At 44.6% G+C, this 25,751-nt stretch overlaps 1 protein-coding gene across 2 annotated transcripts in view; it reads right to left on the bottom strand.

The window, feature by feature from the left end:
- Positions 1 to 25,751, bottom strand: part of ACSS3 (acyl-CoA synthetase short chain family member 3) — a 1,235,137-nt gene that overhangs the window by 151,230 nt on the left and 1,058,156 nt on the right. For both annotated transcript variants that reach the window (XM_086919605.1, XM_086919608.1), the window contains exon 11: positions 17,198 to 17,261. In XM_086919605.1, coding sequence (XP_086775731.1) covers positions 17,198 to 17,261 — 64 coding nt within the window. The remainder of the gene's footprint in view (positions 1 to 17,197; positions 17,262 to 25,751) is intronic.

Here is a 25,751-nt window from a genome sequence, read left to right as displayed (position 1 = left end):
TCTAGCTTCATAAAAAATAATGTTCATACAGTCCGGCGGGAGGTTGTGGTAACGGAACTCTAGGACTTCAGGAGCCGATTGCTAGGTTTAGTTGAGCTGGATCTGGATGCCTTATCTCTCCATGGTTCTGTGTAAGAAGGTTTGGGGAAAGTTGTAGCTTTTGGTATGGAAACTACCAAGAGTTCCAGGAGTATTGTGAACCATGGTTGCCAGGCCCATGTTGGAGCAACCAGGATCATTTTGAGAGACTGTTGATTGAGCTTGCGCACTACTAATGGAATGAGCAGGAGTGGTCGAAAAGCGTACGCAAATCTGCCTGACCAGTTCATCCATATCGCATTGCCCTTGGACAATGGGTGTGGATACTGGCGGCGAAGGTTGGGTATTTTGCGTTCGCATGTGTGGCTAACAGATCTATAGCCGTGTGGGCCCACATGTAAAAAAACGGATGAAGAACTTGTGGATGAAGTTCCCATTCGTGGATGTGCTGTGTCTGACGACTGCGGTACAAAAGGGGGTGGTGATGGACGGAGCATCTGAATCAATCAAACACACACCCAGTCAAAAGATCTGGGTTTAATCCATCACCGTTCTTTAGCCCACTCTGCCACCCCAGTTCAGACATGGCTATATGCGAATCAGTCTGACCCTGTGCCTCATGGGAACAGTCCAGCCGGAACTGCCAAGCCATGTCTTCCCTGGACCGGAAACATGCTTCCGAGGACCGGTTTCTGGCATTCCAGCCGTCTTCAGCCCGGCTTGCTTGAATCCAGTGGCAAAGTGAGCAAGGGACTCACGTCTGAGCATACCCTGCCACACTTATGGTGGCCAAAAGCGGTACAAAAGGTGGTGGCTATGGACGGAGCATCTGAATCAATCAAACACTCACACCCAGTCAAAATATATGGGTTTAATCCATCACCGTTCTTTAGCCCACTTTGCCACCCCAGTTCAGACATGGTTATATGCAAATCAGTCTGACCCTGTGCCTCATAGGAACAGTCCATCCCGAACTGCCAAGCCATGTCTTCCCTGGACCGGAAACGAGCTTCCGAAGACCGGTTTCTGGCATTCCAGCCATCTTCAGCCCGGCTTGCTTGAATCCAGTGGCAAAGTGAGCAAGGGACTCACGTCTGAGCATACCCTGCCACACGTATGGCGGCCAAAAGCGGTACAAAATGGGGTGGTGATGGACGGAACATCTGAATCAATCAAACACTCACACCAAGTCAAAAGATCTGGGTTTAATCCATCACCGTTCTTTAGCACACTCTGCCACCCCAGTTCAGACATGGCTATATGCAAATCAGTCCCACCCCTGTGCCTAATGGGAACAGTCCAGCCCCGAACTGCCAAGCCATGTCTTCCCTGGACCGGAAACAAGCTTCCGAGGACCGGTTTCTGGCATTCCAGGCGACTGAGCAGATCTGCAATCTGATTGTGTACCCCTGGAAAATGTTCTGCTAGAAGGTATATCTTTTGTGGGATGGCCCATTTCCATATGCTTTGCGCTAGTTGAGAAAGCTGCAAAGAATGTGTTCCTTCTAGTTTTTGTATATAATACATTGCTGTCATATTGTCTGTGCGGACTAAGAGAGTTTTGTTGATCAGATGTGTTTGGAACAATTTTAATGCTTGAAATATTGCCAGTAACTCCAGGTGATTGATGAGGAGCACTTTTTGTTGAGGGGTATCCTCCCCTGAATTGTGTGGTTTAAGAGATGGGCTCCCCAGCCGGTGAGCGATGCGTCCGCTCTTACTACTATCTGTGTAACTGGGTCTACAAACAACCACCCTTTTGAAAGGTTTTGGGTGTTCCACCACTACAAAGAGCAATGTATGCAGCTGTCCACCAACATCAGATCTGAAAGTTGACCTTGAGCCTAGTTCCACTGACGTGATAAACATTCTTGTAAAGGGCGCATCTGGAGTCTTGAGTACGGTACTATGAGAATGCAAAAAAACATTGTTCCTATTAGCTGCATAAACACTCGAGCTGGTAGTGAATGTTGGGGCTGAAATTTTGTTATGAGGGTTTGCATACTGGCTATTCTGACTGGATTGGGGTATGCAAGCGCTTTGGAAGTGTCTATTGTGGCCCCAAGATACTGAGGTTTGAAGGACGGTTGAAGATTTGACTTGGTGAGGTTTATTGTGAACCCCAAGTTGTGGAGCAGCTGAATTGTTTGGTGGGTGTGGTGAACAACTGGCTGTATGACTTGGCTTTTATGAGCCAGTCGTCAAGATATGGAAATACATGAATTTGTTGTCTTCGCAAGTGGGCGGCTACTACTGCAAGTCACCGTGTGAAGACTCTGGGTGCTGTGGTCACTCCGAATGAGAGGACCTGGAATTGATAGTGCTGACCGTCCACTACAAATCTTCGATATTTCCTGTGAACAGGGTTTATAGGAATATGGAAGTAGGTGTCCTTGAGATCTAGAGTGGCAAGGAAATCGACTTGTTGGAGTAGTGGGAGAACCTGTTGAAGAGTGACCATGTGAAAATGGTCTGGTTGTATGTAGATATTCAAGGTCTGAGGTCCAGTATTGGTCTGAGAGTACCGTCTTTTTTAGGGATGAGAAAATAGAGGGAGTAATCATCTGTTCCTTGATGCTGAAGGTGAACTGGTTCTATTGCATGCTTTTGAAAAAGTTCCTGTTTCAAGAGCGTTAGATGTTCCATGGGCATTCAACATTGTTTGGGCGGTGCGGTTGGTGGAGTTGCGGTAAGTTCCAGGTAGTAACCATATTGGCTAATTTGTCTTACCCACCTGCCTGCAGTGATGGAGTTCCAGACAGGTAGGAACTGTGAGAGTCTTTCTCCAACCGGAGAGAAATGGTCTGGAGGGAGAGGAGGGAAGTTATTGTTTGATAGTAGGGGAGGTTCAGTTGTTGTTATTATTTCCACCGTACCCACCTCTAAAATATGCTTTGTTGGAGGATGTTTGTGTGAGGCTGTTGTAGAAGAAAGTAGTGTCTGTGCTAATGTTTCTGAATGCACCCCTATAAAAGGAGAGATGAAAGGAACCTCGTGGAGTTTGAGATTGTAATGCTCCTACTGATTTTACAGTGTCTGTGTCTTTTTTTATTTTTTCCAAAGCTGTATCCACAGCTGGTCCAAAGAGGTGTTCTTGATCGAACGGCTGATTTAAGATAGCTGTTTGCACTTCATGTTTAAAACCAGAAATTCGCAACCATGCATGTCTGCGAAGTAAGACACTGGTGTTGACTGATCTAGATGCTGTGTCTGCTACATTGAGGGCACATTTAATGGATGCATTTGTAATTAACTTGCCCTCTTGGACCAGATCGTTGGCCTTGGCTTTGTATTGGTCAGGTAAATGTTGAATAAGATCTTCAAGCTCATCAAAGTGAGCTTTGTCATATCTGGCAAGCAGTACTTGTGTATTAGATATTCTCCAGTGATTGGCTGCTTGGGAGGCAACTCGTTTGCCTGGTGCATCTAGCAGTTTAGACTCTTTGTCTGGAGTTGGAGCATCACTAGATGTTTGGGAATTAGCACATATTCTTGCATTTGAGACTACCAAAGAATCTAAATGGAGTTGTCCTTTAATGTAAATTGGATTGTTAGTGTCATGTTTATATTTTTTATCAATCTGAGGATTTAGAATCCTGTTCCTGACAGGGTCTTTAAATATGTCTGGTGCATGTTTAATGACACCTTTAAGCATGGGTAATGTATGTATTGATTTTTGTGACTGAGCAAATGTATCTAGTTGGAAATCTTCGTTCATGGGGTCTGAATGTAGTTCAACCCCATTAAATTATGCAGCCCTATTAATGAGCTGACTAAAACCTATATTGTCGTCTGGAGGGGATCGCCTAGATGGGTATACATCCGGATCAGGAAGTCTGGAGGATCTGTGGGATTGTTGTAATCATCCCATGTATCCTGTGGTGGAGTAGTGTTATCATCAGGGTCATCTAAAGGATCCTTATTGTGTCCACCTCGTCCACTAGATCATTCTCATCGTGTGGTGGTACGGGCGAGTATGGAAGTATTGGAGAGAGTCTAGGAGAGTGTATAGGAAAGTTTGTAGGAGACAAAGGTTTGTTAGGAAGAAGAGGAGAAAAGGGTTTTAGGGGTGAAGTTGCAAAGTCTCTTTTCTTCACAGGAACCTCAGGAGAGTGTGAGGTATCCGATTTCCTCCCCTTTGCAGGGATATTGACAATATGGCCTGTTTTAGGGTCAACATGTAATGTCTTTTGTTTCGGATCGATAGGATCTGGCCGAAACTGCTTGTGGTCTGCTTTTGGTGCTGACTTTTTCTGTTCCGATCGTGGTTTTGTTTTAGGCTCTGGAGCCGTAGGAGGGGTCTTGTGATCCTTTGGCTTCGATGCCAGTGTTGAGTCTGAATTCTTCTTCGGATCCGAAGGTTTTTGGTGTTTAATCGGATCCGAGTCCTTAATTGTCTTTGGATGTCAAAGATTTAGATACTGGGGTCGTTTTGGGTGTAACGAGAATAGGGTGTGTCCCTGATTTCGGTACTGAAGTTGTTTTATGGGTACCAACCTGCAGCTTGCTCAGGCCCGAGCTGCCGGAAGGTTTTTCTTTTGTATTTGAAGCCGGGCCCAGAGGAGGGGCTTCTGAAATTTTCTTTCTGTCTCGACCTAGGCCTTCAGGCAAAGTTTTGATCGGAGCCTTCTGTTTTTCGGATGGGGCAGGGGCAGGGGCATGGATGTTTATACTCACTCGTTGACCTGGAGTAATCTGGTCATCGGAGTAGAGTCATCAGCTTCAGAGACGATGTCTGCCTCCTCCGAATTCTCTGCCTCAGGAACATCAGGCCTTTAGTGAAAATGTTGTGTGGCACAGGTATAGCTTGTTGAGCCATAATGTGTTGTCGAGCCCGGCGATCACGGATAGTCTTTTTGGATTGAAATGAGGCGCAGGGCTGGCAATCCCTTTCCTCGTATTCTGTGAGAGGCAAAGGTTGAAGACCTTTTGGTGGTCACTGTGTGGAAATTTAGCTCCACACTGGGGGCATTTATAAAATGGAGTCCTTTCCATTAGCCATCAGGCGGAATGGCGCAGTTAGGCCCAGCGGTCCGCGTTGACGACTGGAATCAAGGATTTAGAGGTTAGCACGTCGAGGGGCATGCAAACGAAACAATACCGTCGAGTAGTTAAGGGTTGCGCGTCAAAAAGGGTTAGGAAACACAGTACTGAGCTGGAGCGCAGCAAGTCCGATCTAAATCCAATGGCGAAAAAAAACAATCTAAGGATGGAATTGATGCCCATGCGCACTATCATCCAAAGGACTACAAAGACTTATTCCAAGACAACCACAAAGTGAAAACATACAAGCCCAACACCAGATGGCGATCTATGCACAAGTATGTATTCTACAGCTCATATGCCTCGAACAGACGGTTTTCTCCTGTTGTGTGAGACACAATAACAAGTTCACATCTGTCTCTGAAATGAACTTGGTTGAGTTAAAATCCTCCTGCTCCCTGCCAAGGGGACACTGATCACAAGATCACATTTTTCTTTTACCTTTTAACCCCAACAGAAAAAATCAAGACAGAAAAGTCTCCATCATGAAGAAATTGAAACCCTTTCCAAAATGTACTTCCGGACAACAGTTCAAGCCTTTGTCCTCTTGCACCTAGCTAGAAGAAATGCCCTGCGCTGTGGTCTCCATAACACTGCGTTGGCTCAGTTTAAAATACCTCCTAAGTATGGCAGCATGCGTCATCAAAGGCCTAAATAAGATTGAGTGTATCACTTCAACACTGAGGGAACATCACTGGCTTCTTCTACAAGTGCGCATCAGCTCCAAGGTAACCTGCGTCACGTACAAAGCAATGAGAATCTGCACCACTCAATACCTGGCAGAGATATCAACTAAATCAGTGGGACAGTACCTCAACAGAAGACAGGACATGGACAGTCTGGAAAAGTAAAAACCGCAAAAAAAAGAGAAAATCAGAAGACAAAACTTCTCCATCTATTTCCCCAGGATATGGAACAACATGCCCATCAACATCTGAGTTAAGCCAACCTTTCTGCTATTCAGAAATGAACTCAAGGCCTACCTCTTCACTACACTACATCTCCCGTCGATAGGATTTACCACCCACAAACATTCTGCTTCAATGATAACAATTGTGAATCATAACTAACGGCACCCCAGCATTGTGAGAAACGTTCCAATCATCACAACGTAGTTCCTTGAAAACTTTACTATATAAACAAATTGATACCCAGGGCCTGTAAATTAAATGCTACTAGTGGGTCTTCTACCCACTTAACTAGTCTTTAAAACATGTCTCATGTCTGCCTGTGTGTAGTTAGTTTAAAACTGTCGATTCGACCTGGCAAAATGTACGCTTTGCCAGGCCTAAACCTCCTTTTTAATACATATAGGTCACCCCTATTGTTAGGAATGGGGGTTTTTTGTTGGCAGTCGTTTGCACCCTGCCCAAGTAGGGACCCTTCCTTCTAGTCAGGCTAAGGGGATTAGACAGCTAAAATAATCCCCGCTCACCCCCTTGGTTGCTTGGGACGAGCAGTCAGGCTCATCTCAGAGGCAATGTGTATAGTATTTGTGCATAACACACACAGCAACACAGTGAAAACATTACAAATGGACATCACAACAGTTTAGAAAAATAACCAATTTTTATCTAAGTAAAACAAAACCAAAACTACAAAAATCCAACATACATAAATCAAGATATCACTTTTAAAGGATTCAAGCAGTTCAGTCCATATAAAACCATAGATGTGTCACTTTTAGCACAAAGTACCTGGGATGCATCAAAAACACAAGCCGAAAGCAGGCGTTGGGGAGGTGAGGTGCCAGAAAGCAAAGCAATGTGTAGGTTCCTTACTGCTAGTGAGGGTGGGTCATGCGTCAATTCCTTACAGTGAGAGGAGGTGATGCGTCAGTTTCTTACTATGCGGGGAGGTGATGCGTCGATCCTCCGGACAGGCAAATGTGGTTACTGTCTGGAGCCCAGCATTGATATAGACTTGGCTCACAGGTGAGATGCGTGGAAAATCCGTACGTGCCAGAGTCAATGCAGCAGCAACGAAACAGGCGCTTTGTTGATTCATACAACTGCGAACAGGTGATGCATTGATTCCTTCGGCCGCACCACAAGGTGTGCATCGGAGTCGGAGCGGGGGTCTCGGAATCCAGAGACATGGGGCTCTGGACTATGCTGCAGCAGTTCTTCTGGCCAGGAACAGGCGCTGCGTTGATCTTTTTTGCCATCCTGCAGCGATGCATTGGTTTTTAAACTGCACTGGAAGCTTGCGTTGTAAAAAACAGCACTGAAGGGTGATGTGTGGATTTTCAGATCTTCTTGCAGCAGAAGCCACCTCCAAGGGCCCAGAAATGAAAGTGGCACCACTTGGCAGGTCAGAACTCCATGCAGAGAAGTTCAAGGGCTGCAGATGAAGTCTTTGATGGCCCTGAGACTTCCTAACTATTTGGTGCCTGCAGCCTGTGTTCTGAACCACATGGCTATGGATAGTTGTCAGCTGGTCTTTATATATTTCTCCGAGACAGTAACGCAAAGAAGAACTTAGTGTTGTCCGGATTGGCCATCCTGCCAAGATGGGTGTTTCCTGCCCCACTTACATAGAGCTGCCTCCAGCACAATCTCAAAGAATTTTTTCCACCAGTCTTTGGTCACCCTAGATCAGTTGGACCCTGGGCAGGGAAAGCGGGAACATTTCCAGAACCAGGTTTAGAAGACCTAGACGTTTCTCCCACTTTAAAGGCTGGCACCTTGTATAAATATTGGACCCTCATGCCCACTCTTCAGTTTACTCCTGGACCTGTGGATGATCCAAGATGTACTGCATTGTTATTCAGAGGACTTCCCTGCTGTTTGAGGTCTGCATGGTACTTCAGAGGACTTCCCTGCTGCTACCAGAGGACTGCCCTGCTGCTTGAAGCCTGTCTTGTACCCTCACAGGACTGTTATCATGCTTGAAACCTGCCTTGCTGCTTGATCCCAGACTTCCAGATTGACTCCCAAGGCTAGCTGGCTTGCCTCCTGTTGTGAGCTAAAGGAACACAAAAAGCTCCATCAACCTTGGATTGGCACCTGGATCCTGCCTTAAAAGAGTCTTGCCCTACAAGTGGTTCCCTACCAGTCCTGGAACATTGTAAATTGTGCTAAAAGTGCCTGATCAGCCAAAAACTGAAACTTGGGACTACCAAAAAGTGGCCTTTAAACCGACAGGAGACTGGGACCTAACTGCTTACCTGAGGTGCCTCGCCGAACAGCCTGACTTTGCTGTAGCACCAACTACGTTCCTCTCCACAGCAACAACTCTAATTAAGCAGCTCCTCTCAGAAGGTATATCCTGCCTCATGGAGCCCTCATTGACTACAGCCTGTTGCTTAGTCATGCTAACGATTTTCAACTTCCAAAAAAGTAAAACATTCTAAAGCTAGAAATCTTCACTGTGACCTCATCCAGTGGCTCCCCGACAATGACGCCTCTTTTTCGGACATCACTGGCAGCCTTGCCCTGCTTAACATTACCTTCTCAGACATTTTTCTTCAAACATTTTTCTAAGTCTGAAGTTAAGCCAAGACCTGGTCAATCCACTGAGTGTGACTGAAACTTGCCCAGCACAATTTTTGGGGTTGCCCAAGTCTTACTCAACTAGATGTCTGCAGTTGACACGTTCATCATTTAGACACTTTTTTTCCACTAAAAATTTTACAATTTCGTAAATCTGGTTCTTCTGATGGGATGCAATATGTTTTACTGTCAAATTATTTAATACATTTTTCTCTAGTTTTCTAAATAGATGTCTGATTTTTCTTATGTTGTGTTTTCACTATATTTCCAGTTGTGCACTGTGTACATATTTAACACATTACCTATATGTTAAGCCTGTCTGCTTTTGTGCCAATCTACCAGAGAGTAAAGCAAAGGTTAATTTATTGACTCTTGTGGTTCACCTTGTCAAGAATTGTGGTTGTTGCTTGAGTAGGGTCTTCACCCTTCTCAATCAAACACCCTAATTTCCTACAACAACTCATTCCTAAATTGAAGTGTATTGTTTTTAACAAAAACAGTAGTGTTGGTTAAGGATAAAAGATAAGAAGAAATTAAGTTTGGTAAAATAGTTTTTAATTTTAAATATCATGGTAGTGCATTGTTAGTTTAATTGAAAGAGTTTTGAAAATCAATAAAGCGAACATTGCAGCAGTCCTTCATAGGGTGAGAAATCCACTAAATGGATTTCTTGTACCCATGTTTTAAAAAAATGCTCTTTTATTTATTTTTATAAGCTTATTATGCCAGATCATGGATACTTTAACACTTTTCCAATAAGTAGGCACTGATTTAACAACTAAATAATGACAATAGCATTGTTTATGGGTATTATAAAAATAATAGTCTGTAGAATGCTTTTATAAGATGAGTAGTAGAATGGATTAAAAATAAACGCATGTCAAAGATATGCTCCAGTTGTACAGCCTCAACAGCAGAGGACTGGTATAGTAGAAAATCAAACAGAAACAAGCAAATCTTTCAGTTTTACATAAATCTACAAATGTCTATGATAAAAATATTAATTATGAACACAGTTCTTTGTTATGTACACCTGGCGGTCATGGACAAAAGGCTGACCAACAAGCAAGCCAGTTCGGTGTGAGCTCATGGAGACCCCATTTTTCAGCTAAACAAACCACAAGTTAATGCGAATAACAGATGTATTATACTTTACATGATCTTCCAAGTAATAAATCACCTTATTTTTTCTTTTGTGGAATCTCCCTATTCACTTTAGCAATTGATGAGAGGAAAACGTTGAAACTGCATATCTGGCAAACCCGTTAAGCCCATCAAAACTACATGTCCTATTTACGCTCCTTTCAACAAGCGACATATAACAGGCCCATCAAATTCAAAGTATTCAATTTCTTGCATGTTCATACAAGGCTAAAGGGATCCAGATTTTGTTGTGTAGTCATTCAACGGTGACACCTTCTCACCTCTCAACTCAATACCGGGAGAAACAACCTGGCAACAATCCAGCAAACACCACAAACAATTGTCAAGATTTGTAGCTGGAACATGACTGGCATTAGGAAGGGGATACAAAAACAACATATTTCTATCTGAAGCCTTGCACCTTAAACAAGATTTTCTCTATCTACAAAAGACACAAGATTACAATACCTGAGACAAAAAGCTCTACACTTGGGTCCTGGGTGCCCTGTGCCACTGGAACTAAGCTATAACTGGCTAAAGAGCCTCAACTAGGGCGAACCCGGTCCTAGGTTGCTTGTGTTCCGGTTCATGGAGGACCAGAGAGTTCGGGCTGGACTGCTCCCATGAGGAACAGGGTCAAAACTGATTTGCATAAGGCTGGGTCAAAATGGAGGTGGCATGGTGGGATGAAAAACGATTGACTGGGATGTGGCCCGAGCGATTGCCAGAGGCTGAGATTAATTTAAGCATTCCATCCATCACTTTATTTTTACATTTGGGGCCGTAAGTGCACCGTGTATGCATAATCGTGTGTCCTGAGATCACTACGCCACTGAAACCAAGCTATACTTGGCAGAAGAGTCCTAACTAGGGTGAAACCAGACCTACATAGCTTGTGTTCCAGTTCAGGGAGGACCTGCACTGGCAGTTTGGACAGCAATCTTACAATGAGGAACAGGGTCAAGACAGATTTACATAGGGCTGGGTCCAAACTGAGGCGGCATGGTGGGTGAAAAATGATGGATTGGGATGTGGCCCGAGTGATTGCCTGTGACTGAGATGAATTCAAGGATTCCATTAATCACCATGTTGTTTTTGCATTTACTTTCTTAAGGCCACATTATCCAGCCATAGTGTCAACCACTAGGAATCCCTGAACTCCTAAGCTGAAGAGCACCAAGCCAATGCTTTGGGATGCCCCAAAATCAAGCTAGATCTCTCCTGGGATCAAGAACACAATGGCACCATAAAAACATCACACAAAAAGGATCCCAACTGAGTTTCAAAAATATCACTTTCTTTAATAAATAAAACAAGACCAAAACAACATTAATCCAATTAGTAGAAACAGAGATAAGCAATTTTAAAGATCTTAGTGAAAATAACACCAAAAAGCACAAAGTGTCAACTATGTATTTCTCGTCATGCAGGACCTGGAAAAAGTCACTAGTTCAGACCAATTGCAATGGAAAACAGGCCAGCTACAGGGACACAGTTGGGCCTGCTGAACCGAGTACCCTAAATCCGGGTTTGCAGAGCGTTAGGGAGATTCAAGTCGAATGTGGGTCGTGTGGCCGAAGAGAAGCGTTGGTTCTGAGATGCGGCTAGGCTGCGATGCAAGGGCCTGCGTAATCATTAAGGTTCACTTCGGCAGGGCTTCTGATAAGAAGTACAGCATCGAGGATGTGGTGTGCAGTCGGAGTGCTGCATCAGTCCTCAAGAGCCGTGAGACTGCGATGCGGAGTCCGGCATTGTCATTAAGGATGGCGTCGATGAGGGAGGTGAGGGCTTGCGCCAAGGATGCGTTGGGCAGTTGTGGTTCCGAATGATTGTTGTGGCGATGAGGGTCTTTGCGATGGGTCTAATCCACACAGCAGCAACAATGCATCAGTTCTGGTCAGGGTTGCGCCGCTCAGCAGAGGAGATGTGTCCGTTCCGCTGGATCCATAGAGGCTGGCAGAGCACCTTAAGCCCACTACCAAGGGTGCAGGACTGGGATGGCACCACTTGGCAGGGTAGAACTAATAGATAGCAAATTCCAGGTGCAAGTGCAAGGTTGTTGGAAGCCTGTTATGTCCCTGAGACTTCAGATCCGGAGGCCAGCCGGCTAGCCCTTGGAGTCATTCTGGGTACTGGGTTTAAAAGATGCAGGTCCGGTCCTTCTCACCCAGGCAAGAGGACAGAATGCAAAAGGCAAAAGGTCAGCATAGCAGGGCAGCAGTCCAGCAGAGTGGCATTCCTTTCAGCAGTCCAGCAGTCCTTCTTGGCAGAGTTCATAGGTCCAGAAGTGTACTGAAGAGTTGGTGTCTGAGGTCCAACATTATACCTGGCTCCCACTTTGAAGTGGAAGAAGCTACAATAGGTTCCCAACCCCAATTTAATTTAATTTAATTTAATTTAATTTAATTGTGGGTTTATATAGCGCTAGAATTGACTGCCGGAGGAGTATCTCCGCGCTTCGACCGCTGGGGAACCCGTCCTGGCTCACCCTGAGAGATGGTCCCTAATGGGTATCTCTAAGGTGCGACCAAGCATCCCCGGCGGTCTGGGGGGGCCGTTGTGAAGATGAGGCAAGCTAATGCCCAGAGTTGCCGAGTGTGGTCCCTGACTGGAGTAGGCACCGAGGCAAGAATTATCGAGCCCGCTGACCCTTGTCCACGACCCTGCCTCGTCCGGAATCGAACCCTGGTCCCCGGCCGTCCTCTGCTTACGGGTCTGCCACCTCTAACCAGTGAGCCACACCACTCCCAAGGTATCAGGCATACCCTGCCTCCCTGTCATGGCCCCAGCTTGTCTGGGGGTCCAATTAAACTAGTGACAATCCCTTTGTAAGAGTGCTCAGACAGCACCTTTGTGATGTGCAAGTGTGGTAGGTGACAGCTCTTCCCCCTTGTTAACTCCGAGTGACCCAGTTTGAAGGTCAGCAGGGCAGCATGCCTTCAAAGCTGCATTCCAGCACAGTGTCAGTCCCTTCAGCAGCACAGCAGGCCTTCTTCATGGCAGAGTGTCCATAGGTCCAGAAGGGTGCTGAAGAGTTGATGTCTGAGATCCAGAATGTATTACCCAGTTGTGCCTTTGAAGTCGGTAGAAGCTTCTAAAGGCATGCATTTTAAAGTGTGTAGGTGCCATGCTTATTTGGTCCTGGCTCCAGACTAACTACAGTGGGTATGTAGCCCTTTGTGTGGTGGCAGGACACAGCCTATTCAAGTTTAAGTGGGGCTGGGTCGAGCTCCTCTCTCCCATCCTGTCAGTATATGCCAATCCAGTAACACATAAGCTCCTCATTTTGCGTGGCTGTCTACGAGGAATACACATAGCCCATCTGTCACCCACACCCAGTCATGTGAGTCAGAGAATGGCTAAGGCAAGAGTGCTAACTTTCTAAAAGTGATCTTTTCAGAGTTATTTAAAATCTATCTTCACCATAAGTTAGGATTTTAAATTTCAATTCTAGAGACACCAAACAACAACTGGTTACCTGTTCCCATTTGCAAATTACACTTATAAAATGTAATAAGGTAACTCCTGTGTTAACCTATGGGAGGGGTAGGCCTTGCAGTAGTGAAAAATGAATTTAAGAGTTTTTCACTACCAGGACATGTAACATTTGAAAGTGCATGGCGTACTGTTTTTTAAATACATTGTACCCTGCCCTCTTGGGTGTCCAGGACCTCCACTACGGGTGACGTACAAAACTTATAAAGGAATGGTTGGGCCTGGCAAAAAGTTTACTTTGCACGGTCAAAATGGCAGTTTAAACTGCATAGAAAAAGGCTGCAATTGCAGGCCTGAGGCATGTTTAAAGCGCTACTTCAGTGGGTGGTATAACAAGTGCTACAGGCCCACTAGTAGCATTTAATTTACAGGTCCTGGGCACAGGTAGGGCCACTTTGCTTGGCACTTACAAGTACATTAAATATGCCAATTAGATATAAGCCAATCGAACATGTTTTAAGGAGAGAGTACAAGCACTTTAGCACTGGTTAGCAGTGGTAAGGAGAGCAGAGGCCTAAGTCCAGAAAAAACGAAGTCAGCAAAAGCAGGAGGTTTCAAGGGAAAAGGTTAGGGGGGAAACTACGCCAAGGATGCCAGGTCTAACAATGGGGCTCCACAAATGCAAGAAAATATGCCCTTTGCAACCATTACGGGTGCTCTCCTCACCAGGAACCATGAATAGGAGATGAGCAGTTTTGCTATGGTGTTTCTTCTTTGCAGCTTTGTGCCGCAGTGGTAAGGCTCTTTTAGTTTTATGTTGTTGGTTATCCAGTCCCACCCACAGCACCCCAAAGCCTCTATTCATATTAGGAGGCTACAGGATTAACCCAAGCCGCATGTGGGCAACCATTGTGCGCATGCGGGAGCTGGCAGTTCTCGGGGTGCTTTGGTTGTAGCGGGAGCAAGCTTCACCTTTTGCTCCTGCCCACATAAGAGCCTTGCAAATTCCACTGCCCATGGTGGGAGTGGGTCTGGGAGTAGTAACATCAGTGTGGCCCGTGGCACAGACAGGGGCACGGAGTGGGCAACACACCCAACCAGCCTCCTTCGTGGACGGGCGATAGGGACCCCCAGGGAGAAGGGGCCTCCTGGGGGCAGAAACTAAGTACTGGGTCGGGGCACAACGCTCCCCTCTTGCCCCCAAGAGGTTAATTAAATTGAAAGTGTCGACCCCCTGGGCACTGCCCTAACGTGTGGGTTTGCAAGGGAGAAAGGATGGAGGCCACGCTCCGTTCTCATTTTTTACAAGGTCAAATCTTTCCAGACACATAACTCAGGCACTGCTTGCCTGCTTTTTCAGATCTTTGTCTGATTTTGCTCCTGGTTGAGAGATCTAGCCACCCGTAGCGTTTTCAGCCTGTCTCCTGGCATGCAACATGTGCACTTTGCAGGAAGCTAGTTTTACTGGCTCCATGCATCAGTCTTCTACTTCCCTGCTTCCTGGTCTTCTCTTCTACTGATGGGGGCTTCCTGTGCAGTCCCTCCACTTCCAAACTCCAGAACATCCCCCACCCAAGCACCAGAGCCGCCTGGCTGTCTTGCTGGGCTTTCAGGGGGGCAGTGGGGTCTAACTCTTCCCCCAACTTGTCCTCGATTGAGCATAAGGGGATAGGTGTCACTGGCCTGAGACAGAACCTTGTAGTCCCGGGGTCAGCTGAAGGCAAGGTCCTTCATCCATATTTGTAGGACAACAGGTGCTTTCTCCTCCCAGCTGTCCATGATTCTGCTGATGTTGCCTTCCAGGTCCAGGTCTTGCTCACTGTCTCCCCTTCCTTGCACAGGGTTTTTTAAGTGTGAGAGGAATGTCCTTGATACCAGGAACACCGGGACAATCTTAGAAAGCCACATCTTTACTCTATCTCTGTTCCACCCCTCCCGCACAGCATTCTGGGACAATACAATATGTCAGACCCCTTCTTCCCCTGTCCAGAATTACTGTGCCTGCCCAGAGATGTGGTCATGGGGCTAATTTGAGCAGCCCCCCCTCCATGGTCACTCTAAACCAGTAATGGGGAAGCTTTTCTCCCACTGGCTCTGGTGCGTGTTTGTCTAGGGTTACAAAGGAAAGAGGCAGGCCCAGGTGTTGGCTATATCTGCTTGTGACAGGGCATCCATCTTTGAAGGTAATTAAGTTACTGGGCACAGCCGCTAGGTCATCCTGTCAAGAGAAGGACAATGCCTCCCCACATCCAAGGCCCATTTCCCCTGTCCTAGGAGCAATTCATACCTCACTACAGGGAAGCCATCCTGCTGCCAGGTGACAGTTGAATTCTTATAGAAAGGCATCAATAGGCTTTAGGCAATAAAAGTTTAAATTGCCTTTTGCTTAATAGCTATTAGATATTTAGTCAAAATTCGACAATGCCATTAAATTGAATTTAAAAAACATATTAATTGAGTTTTAAATTATTTGTCTAGCTGCTACCAACCCGAATTTAGAATTCATTAAATGTAACAATGTAGCCCAGTGTTTACATATGGAAGCAGCCAGCCTTGCTCCTGTGAAAATAGATTTTAGTCTATTTCACTATAAGGACATGTGGGGGTTACGGCCTGCTTAGGGGTGACTTACTAATATTTAAAAGGAAGGTTTAGGCCGGTCAAAATTGATTATTTTGATAGTTTTAATTAACAATTTAAAGCTGCCACAGGTAGGCTATCTGTTTGCAACTACCCAGCTGCATAAAAGGATAATCTCTTGTGCGCAGTCAGCCCATGCGTGGAGAAACTTGTTCATGTGTAACCAGCCAAGTGCCCCTTACCCAGTCTTACCCTAAAAAGTGGATACTGGCTATCAACATGTTCAGTCCAATTCCCAAAAAATTATAGTGAGTGAGACTAAAACAGTGAGACTCACCACTGTAAAGGTCCAAAACTAGGTGATCATAAGCAAAAAAAAGCTGGTGGACTAAATTCTCAGACACATTGCAACAGTGCTGATGCTCAAGAATTCGTTATCTACGCAATGACTATCGCTTGACTACTAATTACCAAAAAACTGCAAGATTGTACAGGCCCATCTTTCAATAAATTGTAGAGCTACTTTAATGAAGTATTCATACTGGAACAACACATTACCATTGCCAGGGGTACACTATAAAATATAATCTCTCTAGGAGCAAACTGATTTCTCACTTGAATATGTAACTTATGACTCTACACGCTTCTATAATTGGCCGGATGAACTTGAGAGGCAAATTCAACAGAATTTCACTTTTGTTTAGGCCACACATATGTCTAAATTAAGAGACCAATTTAGAAGGAATTTGACAGAGAGAGTACTCTGTTGCAACAGTAATCCTCAGAGGAAGCACCTAACATTATCTGCCTTACTTAGGCTAAATGGCATTATCTTTTTTTTTTCCTGTCCATCATCAAATAGTAAAACCTGGTCATGAGGAACAGGGAAAAAATACAACTGCCACACTGCCTGGGAAAACACCATGGAGTGGTTGATATAGCTTTTTATATTTCAAAAAATAACTCCTGTTCTGGATTTTGTTTTAGAAACATAAAAAAAGTTAGAAAAGTTTGATGACAATCCGTCATGATTAATGATGATGTCCGTCAAAATTTGGTGCCGTCCGTCAAACTTTTCCAAAACTGACTGCAGATACCTCCCAATTTTATGGCAGAGTAAAGGAAGGGTGGTGGACATAAAGTCCTCCGCCACCCTCTCTGCCTTTTATCCGTCTGCCAAAACCTAAATCAGGTTTTAATATATTTGTACCTTTTGTTCATTCTTTATTACTGTTTATCTGATATTTTGCAAATTAAAATAAATAAATAAATAAAACAAAAAACGCTGCACACCTGGTGGTCATGCTGGTATGCTTTTTATTAGGCATTTTGCACCATTGAAACTATGGTGAATCATGATGAACAAGGGGCATGCTAGTCACGTGTGGATGCATATGTGAAAAGTTTGAGTTATCAGCCAAAGTTTCTTATTTTGTTTGTTAAGATTATTATGATACACTTACTTCACAACAATGTTTCCTAAAACGTTGTGTTTCGCTTGCTGACTGTTGTTGTCCAAAATCATAACTGCAAAAGAAACAGAATATGTTAGAAATGTACTACACATTGTTAAAACCTCAAATGCATTGGCAACCTCATTACCGATCACTGTGTGCTGTTTTTAACTTGACCTGCGTATAATGTATCCAGTGTGCGTCATTTAATCAGCTATTGACTCTGTAATTCATTTACTAACCTTTATTTTTTTTATCACTTCCATAGAACTCTTCCTCATACAGCCTTCCTCAAAAGAACCAGAGCTTCAGAACTCTGCCTCACAGAGCCCTTATCAAAACAATCAAAGCTTCAGATCTCTGCATCACATAGCCCTCATCAAAACAACCAACGCTTCTAACTTTGCGCCACAGACCCCTCGTCAAAACAACCAAAGCTTCAGAACTCTGCATCACATAGGCCTTATCAAAACAACCAAAGCTTCAGAACTCTGCATCACAGAGCCCCCATCAAAACAACCAAAGCTTCAGAACTCTGCATCACAGAGCCCTTATCAAAACAACCAAAGCTTCAGAACTCTGCATCACACAGCCCTCATCAAAACAACCAACGCTTCTAACTTTGCGCCACAGACCCCTCGTCAAAACAACCAAAGCTTCAGAACTCTGCATCACATAGGCCTTATCAAAACAACCAAAGCTTCAGAACTCTGCATCACAGAGCCCCCATCAAAACAACCAAAGCTTCAGAACTCTGCATCACAGAGCCCTTATCAAAACAACCAAAGCTTCAGAACTCTGCATCACACAGCCCTCATCAAAACAACCAACGCTTCTAACTTTGCGCCACAGACCCCTCGTCAAAACAACCAAAGCTTCAGAACTCTGCATCACACAGCCCTCATCAAAACAACCAACGCTTCTAACTTTGCGCCACAGACCCCTCGTCAAAACAACCAAAGCTTCAGAACTCTGCATCACATAGGCCTCATCAAAACAACCAACGCTTCTAACTTTGCGCCACAGACCCCTCGTCAAAACAACCAAAGCTTCAGAACTCTGCATCACACAGCCCTCATCAAAACAACCAACGCTTCTAACTTTGCGCCACAGACCCCTCGTCAAAACAACCAAAGCTTCAGAACTCTGCATCACATAGGCCTTATCAAAACAACCAAAGCTTCAGAACTCTGCATCACAGAGCCCCCATCAAAACAACCAAAGCTTCAGAACTCTGCATCACAGAGCCCTTATCAAAACAACCAAAGCTTCAGAACTCTGCATCACACAGCCCTCATCAAAACAACCAACGCTTCTAACTTTGCGCCACAGACCCCTCGTCAAAACAACCAAAGCTTCAGAACTCTGCATCACACAGCCCTCATCAAAACAACCAACGCTTCTAACTTTGCGCCACAGACCCCTCGTCAAAACAACCAAAGCTTCAGAACTCTGCATCACATAGGCCTTATCAAAACAACCAAAGCTTCAGAACTCTGCACCACAGACCCCTCGTCAAAACAACCAAAGCTTCAGAACTCTGCATCACACAGCCCTCATCAAAACAACCAAAGCTTCAGAACTCTGCATCACATAGGCCTTATCAAAACAACCAAAGCTTCAGAACTCTGCATCACAGAGCCCCCATCAAAACAACCAAAGCTATAAACTCTGCACCTCAGAGCTCTCATCAAAACAACCAAAGCTTCAAAACTCTGCACCACAAAGCCCTCATCAAAACAACCAAAGCTTCAAAACTCTGCAACACAGAACCCTCATCAAAACAACCAAAGCTTCAAAACACTGCAACACAGAACCCTCATCAAAACAACCAAAGCTTCAAAACTCTGCAACACAGAACCCTCATCAAAACAACCAAAGCCAAAACAGAGGAAGCAGCATTAACAAATGAAATATATCTGCCACTGAAACAAAAGAAAAATAACTGGTACTCTAATGGTTTTCTGACTTGTATTGCTTGTAAAAAGCATCACTTTGAATGCTGTGTTTTGGTCTTCGATAGCCCGAAACCTTACGATCTGATAAGAAAGAAAATATATTTATATTTAGATGGAATAGAATCTTCTAGACAAAATGGTTTCTTGAAATTACCACCTTATTAGGAAAGGTTGCTGCGAGACAAGAATTAGAAAACTAATAGTGCTTCCAGCCGCATGTTGCATGCTTTTGACCCAGGTAGTGTAAAGAATATAGCAAGAGTTATGGAGCACAGCATGTACAAACGTATGGCCATTATAATCTAAAGGAGGCTGCAGGAGAAAATCTTGATTCGTTTCACAAAAGGGTACACTTGGGTACACTCACCTTTGTGACAGCCTCCAAAGCGGGCACTAGTGAAACAACAATATGTGTTTGCCCTCAGCCAGAGCGCACTCCTTTAGAATCACCAACTGTACAGCAGTTAATATTTTTTCAGTAGATGAAAAATGCAACTCTGCCGAAGTGTACAAATGCGATTTATAGGTAATGGGAACCGAGTCCGCTTCATTAAAAGTCACATAAGTGAATCCTATTGATCCCGGTACAATCCATATAACCAAATTGGAAGTACTTTCTCTATTTCGCAAGTACTGAGTTGCAAGCCAATCAGGCAGCAAAGAGCGCAGTACAGCGGTGTGCTCCGGAAGCCAAATGGAAGACGAAAAAGATGGTTGTATCAACCCGTACAGCGGTTTGATACCCTGAGCATAATCTGGAGAAAAATATTCTGCCAAAATTCAAGAAACCCAGCTAAGACTGTAACTTCTTGAGGGTAGTCAGAGGTTGCAATTGAGCACTCCTCTCCCAAAAGTAGGGTGCAAACCCCCTACCCTCTTTGTTTAATTCCTAACCAAGGAAAATAACTGCCGAAAATGCAAAATTTAATTCGTAAACTAAAGCGGCGAAATGTGTGATAATGCGATCCACACGCTTAAGATTTGGATCCAGCTCTGAACATAGAATGAGGTCATGTGATGACTTTACGGAGCCAATGTGTGACTTAAAAATCCATTCGAAATGTCTAAGGTGGTTTTAAACTTCTTGCGGACAATATTATTCACTAACGCTGAACTATGTCTGTTCTGTACTGCAAAGATACAAACGTGACTATTCAAGTGTCTGTAGTCCAAAACAATACGATATGAAACGCCCAGTTTCAATATCAGAAAAAGAGGATTATTCATTGATGAGACACTGGGCTCAATTACACCCTAATATTCCAATTGAGTCCGAATGTCACTAATAGACGCTTTAGCATCACTTTTACTTGGATATTGTGGTTGGGGTTGCTGTGCAGACCGTACTGGAATAACATGCAAAGGAGAATCCTTATCCCAACCTGCCAGATATGATATAAAGCAGGAGCACAGGCAAGAGCCCACTTTGAAGCATAAGCTTGTTTAGTCTCTTCAAGGACATACTGAGAAGAAGAGGGACAAATTACATCTAAGCATGGGCGAATTTTGCGAATTCGCAATCTGCAAATTTGCGGATTTGCGAATTAACGATCCGCAAAATTCGCGAATTTGTGCGAATTTTTTAATTTTTGCGTGTTCGCCGGGCGCTTGGCGTGTTCGCGGGGCGCTTTGCGTGTTCGTGGGGGTTTTTTTTGTGCGAGACCGCAATGCGCCCTCTTGTTCATCACTGCCACCCTTTCGTTTTTTGTGCCCTTCTGCCCTCTGCCCCACTAGTTTTTGTGCCCTTCTGCCCTCTGCCCCACTCGTTGTTGTGCCCTTCTGCCCTCTGCCCCACTCGTTGCTGTGCCCTTCTGCCCTCTGCCCCACTCGTTGCTGTGCCCTTCTGCCCTCTGCCCCACTCTGTGACCTTCTGCTCTCTGCCCCACTCTGTGACCTTCTGCCCTCTGCCCCACTCCAGTTTTATTTTAGAATGGCTCCAGCAAGCTGCCAGCGCCATTCTAAAATAGTTACTAAGTTAGCTTCATCAGGAAGCACCAATAGATAAAATAAAGCAGGTGCTCGAGCACCTGCATTTTATCTATTAGTGCTTCCTGTTGAAGCTAACTTAGTAACTATTTTAGAATGGTGCTGGCAGATTGCAGGCGCCGTTCTAAAATAGTTACAAGCTTGAAGCTTGAACTTTTGCCCCCCGGATCTGTTCCGCTCGCGGATTCGCTGATTTTTGGCAAATTCGTGGATTTGCAGAAAAACCACAAAATTCCGCGAGCGGACCGGATTTTGCGCCCATGCTTAATTACATCCTCGCCCCTAGGGCAAGCGAGGACAAAAGGGGGAGGCCAATCGACCTCGGCCAGCAAAATGTCATGAGAACAAGTCAAATTGTCCCAAAACATTGCATTGACAGTGCTTCTTGCATCCCCTTCAATTTAAAGATCCACTTAATAAAGTCTATCGTGGGAGCTACACATGTGTCCACCGGTTTTAACAGTTATAAAAGTGTCAGTTGCTTTCTCATCCAGAAGCTGGTGGAGTATCCGGCAAACTATGGTAACTTCTGCTGCGCTGTCGAGGAGAGTCACCGCCCAACTCCTACCCAGGAGGAGGGTTCTCACCGTCTGGGACATATTTTGCTGTCAAAGCGGCAACGTTTTTCTTCTGAAAAGGGGCTCGATATTGAGGTGGATCCTCCCGTTTAACTTTCACGTCAAACTGCTGCTGCGGGGTCCACCTTTGTTGCCTGGAATCGCCCTGTCTGTGATCCTGTCGCCCTCCTCAGCCAAATTGTTGATTCGACAATTCCTGAAAGGAACGAGAATGGGGATCAGGACCTGGAACCTCTTAATTTTAGAGCGGTCACGTAAATCATATCTACATTCAGAAGCGTCAGGTGGTGGCAAACCAGCAGGAGACCAAGGCTTCCGTTGCTGTTTATTTTCGTCCCATGTCCTCTTCGGAAAGACAGGAATATCTCCATGTGGGGAGGGGGTTTACCCTGAGATCGGGTAGATCATCGGACCTCCAAATTATTGTGTCCCCCCAATTATGTGCAAACATCTGCAATAATAATTGGCAACTGACATTCCCAATCAATGTCCGCCACAGCTGCTAGGTGTTGCCATAATTGGAAGCAAACTGCTTCACCCTTAATGTTAGCCAGAATCATATCTAAGACAATGGGAAAAATACCCACTAATTTCATCCCCAAATACAGGGCTGAAGCAGCCCAGTGTTCATCTTGTACATGTTTTAGAATGGTTGAGAGAACGCTCATGGAGGGGGTGCCAAAACAATGTGTACACTGAGGCAAACACCGTCTTCTAGGTGTTGCAGTCTACTAGAGGGGGCATTTCCTCCCATCAAGGACATCTTCTGTAACCAATGAGAGAGTATGGTGGACAAGCGCTACACATGGGGTCTAAAGAATAAGAACAAGACCAAATGTTGGCGGTATCATGTTGCAGGGATTCTGTGCAAACACAGTACTATGCATGGGATTATGGGACCTTAGTATGTAGGGACTGAGTTATCCTATCGCCTTAGTAACCATAAGCCCGGGTCTAGCTATAGTGTCTCACTGGCCCTCCTACTCACTCACAGAAGAAGAAGTGATTAGACACACCAGAACACAATACTCCAGACACTCTCAGGAATCGCGGTTGTAAGACATACCCTTTCGCCCGCACTCGTACTCGTCCACAATAAGATCTGACAGACACAAACAAGTTTAAAATATTTATTTTAACTAACGTGCTATAGTATGCAGTATTCATGCCACAATCAGCAGAAAATTGCATAACACAAATGCAGTCAGCATAGCAAGTAGGCCGTAAATCATAAAAGGAGTTGTCATGATGAATGACAGCGCAACCTAAACTCCCTCCCCTTGTATATATATTAGAAAATCTCTGGGCATTATCAGCAGACCCCGTACCGCAGTCGAAATATAGTAGACCTTCATCATAGGTGCTGTCATGCTCTTCTCTCTGGAAAGGTCCCACTCCATGTGTGTCCTACCTATCCTTGTATTCCAACAAGACCAAAGTATGTGTTCCGAAACAACAGCTGCATATGCATGTTTTGTCTAGCTGCTAGGGCCTGACCAGAACAGAATAACAAGGGGCATTGTTGTTCAACCTTGCTCACAATGTTCAGACTAACTCCCAAGAACCAGCAAAGTGTGAAAACAGCTATAGGTTCTATGTTAAAGTTTCAGAATGGCACATGCAAAATAAACTCGTGTAGTAGCGTGTGCAAAGCAGCGGACAGTCTGCAGCGTGCTCATGCGAACATATGGAAGAAGTCAATGTCTCCATGGGCCATGTGACACTAGTCCTCTTCCCTACCCCAGGCCCCAGCAAAGCAAGTGCCAATTGCTTCCTATCAGCAGCTCCTTGGGGCCACTGTCACACCTGGAGTGAGCCAGAGGGCAGGCACACTGTGACAGCCAGAGCAGTCCATTGGTATTCTGCCTCTCGCAGTGCGGCAGCCTGACCTTAATGTGCATCAGGTCAGCCTCATTGTATGCATGCAAAGGCTTTAACTACAACCTTTAATGTTGAGTCCTTGTTGTGGAGACTAAAACGGCGACCAAAGAACCAGCCCACCAATGGGCCTCAACCACAGGCCCATCAGCTGGTGGCTGACTGCCCCCTTGCAAAAGCCGAGGCAGGAGTATGGTTGTGCACACATTGACACCTGACTCACTGTGCATAGGAATACAAGTTAGCTCTCCCTGTCCTCTATGACACCTACAATCAGATTAAGAGTAAGCCTGACTGTTGTCCTTTGCAGATAGGAGATTGCTTACCAGTTTAACGGGACTGGTAGCCTGCGTGTGGCCATTTCCTTTCTGACATGTTACACAAAAATGAATGCTGCACTTACGGTACAAAACCTATACTCCTGTGAACTTAGAAGCGTATGTTCAAATATTTTCCTCACATTTCTTGCTGCCAGCCAGCACAAGGACATCTAAAATGAGAAATTTAGAGGATGCCATCAAAATGTTTTTCCAAGAGATTGCTTATCTTTGGCATTTTGCCATTTACCTAAATTGCTATAGAAGAGCTGAGACAGGCATCCATTTATCAAAGCCACTTTCAGAAAATGATTATGAAGGAAATCTAAAATTGATTTTACAGTGTTCTCCATTTTGGCCTCAGTATCTATTTCAAAAATAGCTGGGGAAAACATGCAGTGAGATTAATGATCATAGTGGGGGCTTTTGATAATGACGTTTGATGAGGGGACGTTATTCAATCCCAAACGAATTCTGGAATAATTTCCAATTCATGTCAAGATTTGCAGACATGCGCTTCATTATCCCCATTCACTGTGTGGACTCATCTGTCTTATCAGAGAGTACAGTACACAAGGTTACAATGCTGAAAGCAGTCTTTATTATTTTGAGTTTAATTTAGTTTACATTTGGCATGAAATAAAAAGCTAACTTTGTGCGAAGATGAGTAGTTTCCATGGTTGCCCCGACCTTGAAACAGTGCTCTTGAAACATAATACCATTGTAAGCGTTGCAAAGCTATTAGTTTTGATGCTCACGCCAGAGCATCAACAAAAGCTAAAACAAAATCCTTGGCACAGTTTAAAACAATTTAAAAATATTTATATATTCAATGTGTAGATGATATAAAGAACAAAATGTGTGATGACACAGTGTAAAACAGATCCTCATGCATTACAGTGGAAGCAGAAGAGCCTCTGGACTCCAAAACAGCCATGGGCAATAGGTTTATCAAGGTCTTGTTGGACCATGCCACTCGGAACCCTGAGGTCCTACCTCTGAGGTCAATAACTGTGCCCATGATGGCCAGTGCATTGATGGAAATATTTACCCGAGTGGGTTTCCCAAGAGGTTGTGTCTGGCAAGGGATACATGAAGTTAATGTGTGATGAGTGTAGGGTGATTACAAGTTCTCCACACCATACCACCCCTGACAAATGGGCTTGTTGAGAGATTCACCAAGATCCTCAATGCATGATTATAGTCAGTCAGAGTCCTTGAGGCTTAAATGGGATGTCCTCTTAACATGCCTGTTGTTTACCTTCAGGGAAGTGTCTCAGAAGGGCTTAGGGTTCATTCCCTTTGAACTTCTGTTTGCCCACCTTGTAAGAGGGCCTTCTCAGCCTTGTGACGAAGGAGTGGAAGCAAACTCCCAAGATGTAGTGAGCCATGTTGGTCCTTCCGTCTCAGATGAAGCGCTTTTGGAAAAAGGAAAAGTTCAAACTACAAGTGATGTAACTTATACTGCATCCTGCCTGGACGGGATACATGGGAGGAGTTCTACTATGGCCTAGATGGAATGCCCAGTTATAGGCGCTAGCAAATGTGACATTTTAAAGGTCTAAATATATGTATATTACTGTCACATTACAAATTGAAATCACAGCTGCTATAAGAAAGATCATGTCTGAAAAATTAGGGCTAAAGGACAACTTGAGATCTCTGTTGGATTGTAGCCTTGGCACCAAGATACTTTGCAAAGAGAAATGTAACAAGATTACATTGCTAAAGGGGAACCCCTCCTTCCAGCTAATCACATAGATATAGTGTGCTAGAACCCCCACTGCCAGTTAGTAGTTGTATTTTTACCTTTCTAGTTCAGTGGATAGTGGGTTCAATCTATAAA

The sequence above is a fragment of the Lissotriton vulgaris genome, chromosome 1_1 (assembly GCF_964263255.1).
Source record: "Lissotriton vulgaris chromosome 1_1, aLisVul1.2, whole genome shotgun sequence".
NCBI classification, from domain to species: Eukaryota; Metazoa; Chordata; class Amphibia; order Caudata; family Salamandridae; genus Lissotriton; species Lissotriton vulgaris.
Note: the sequence above shows the minus strand (reverse complement) of the source record. Positions and strands in the feature narration are given on the sequence as shown.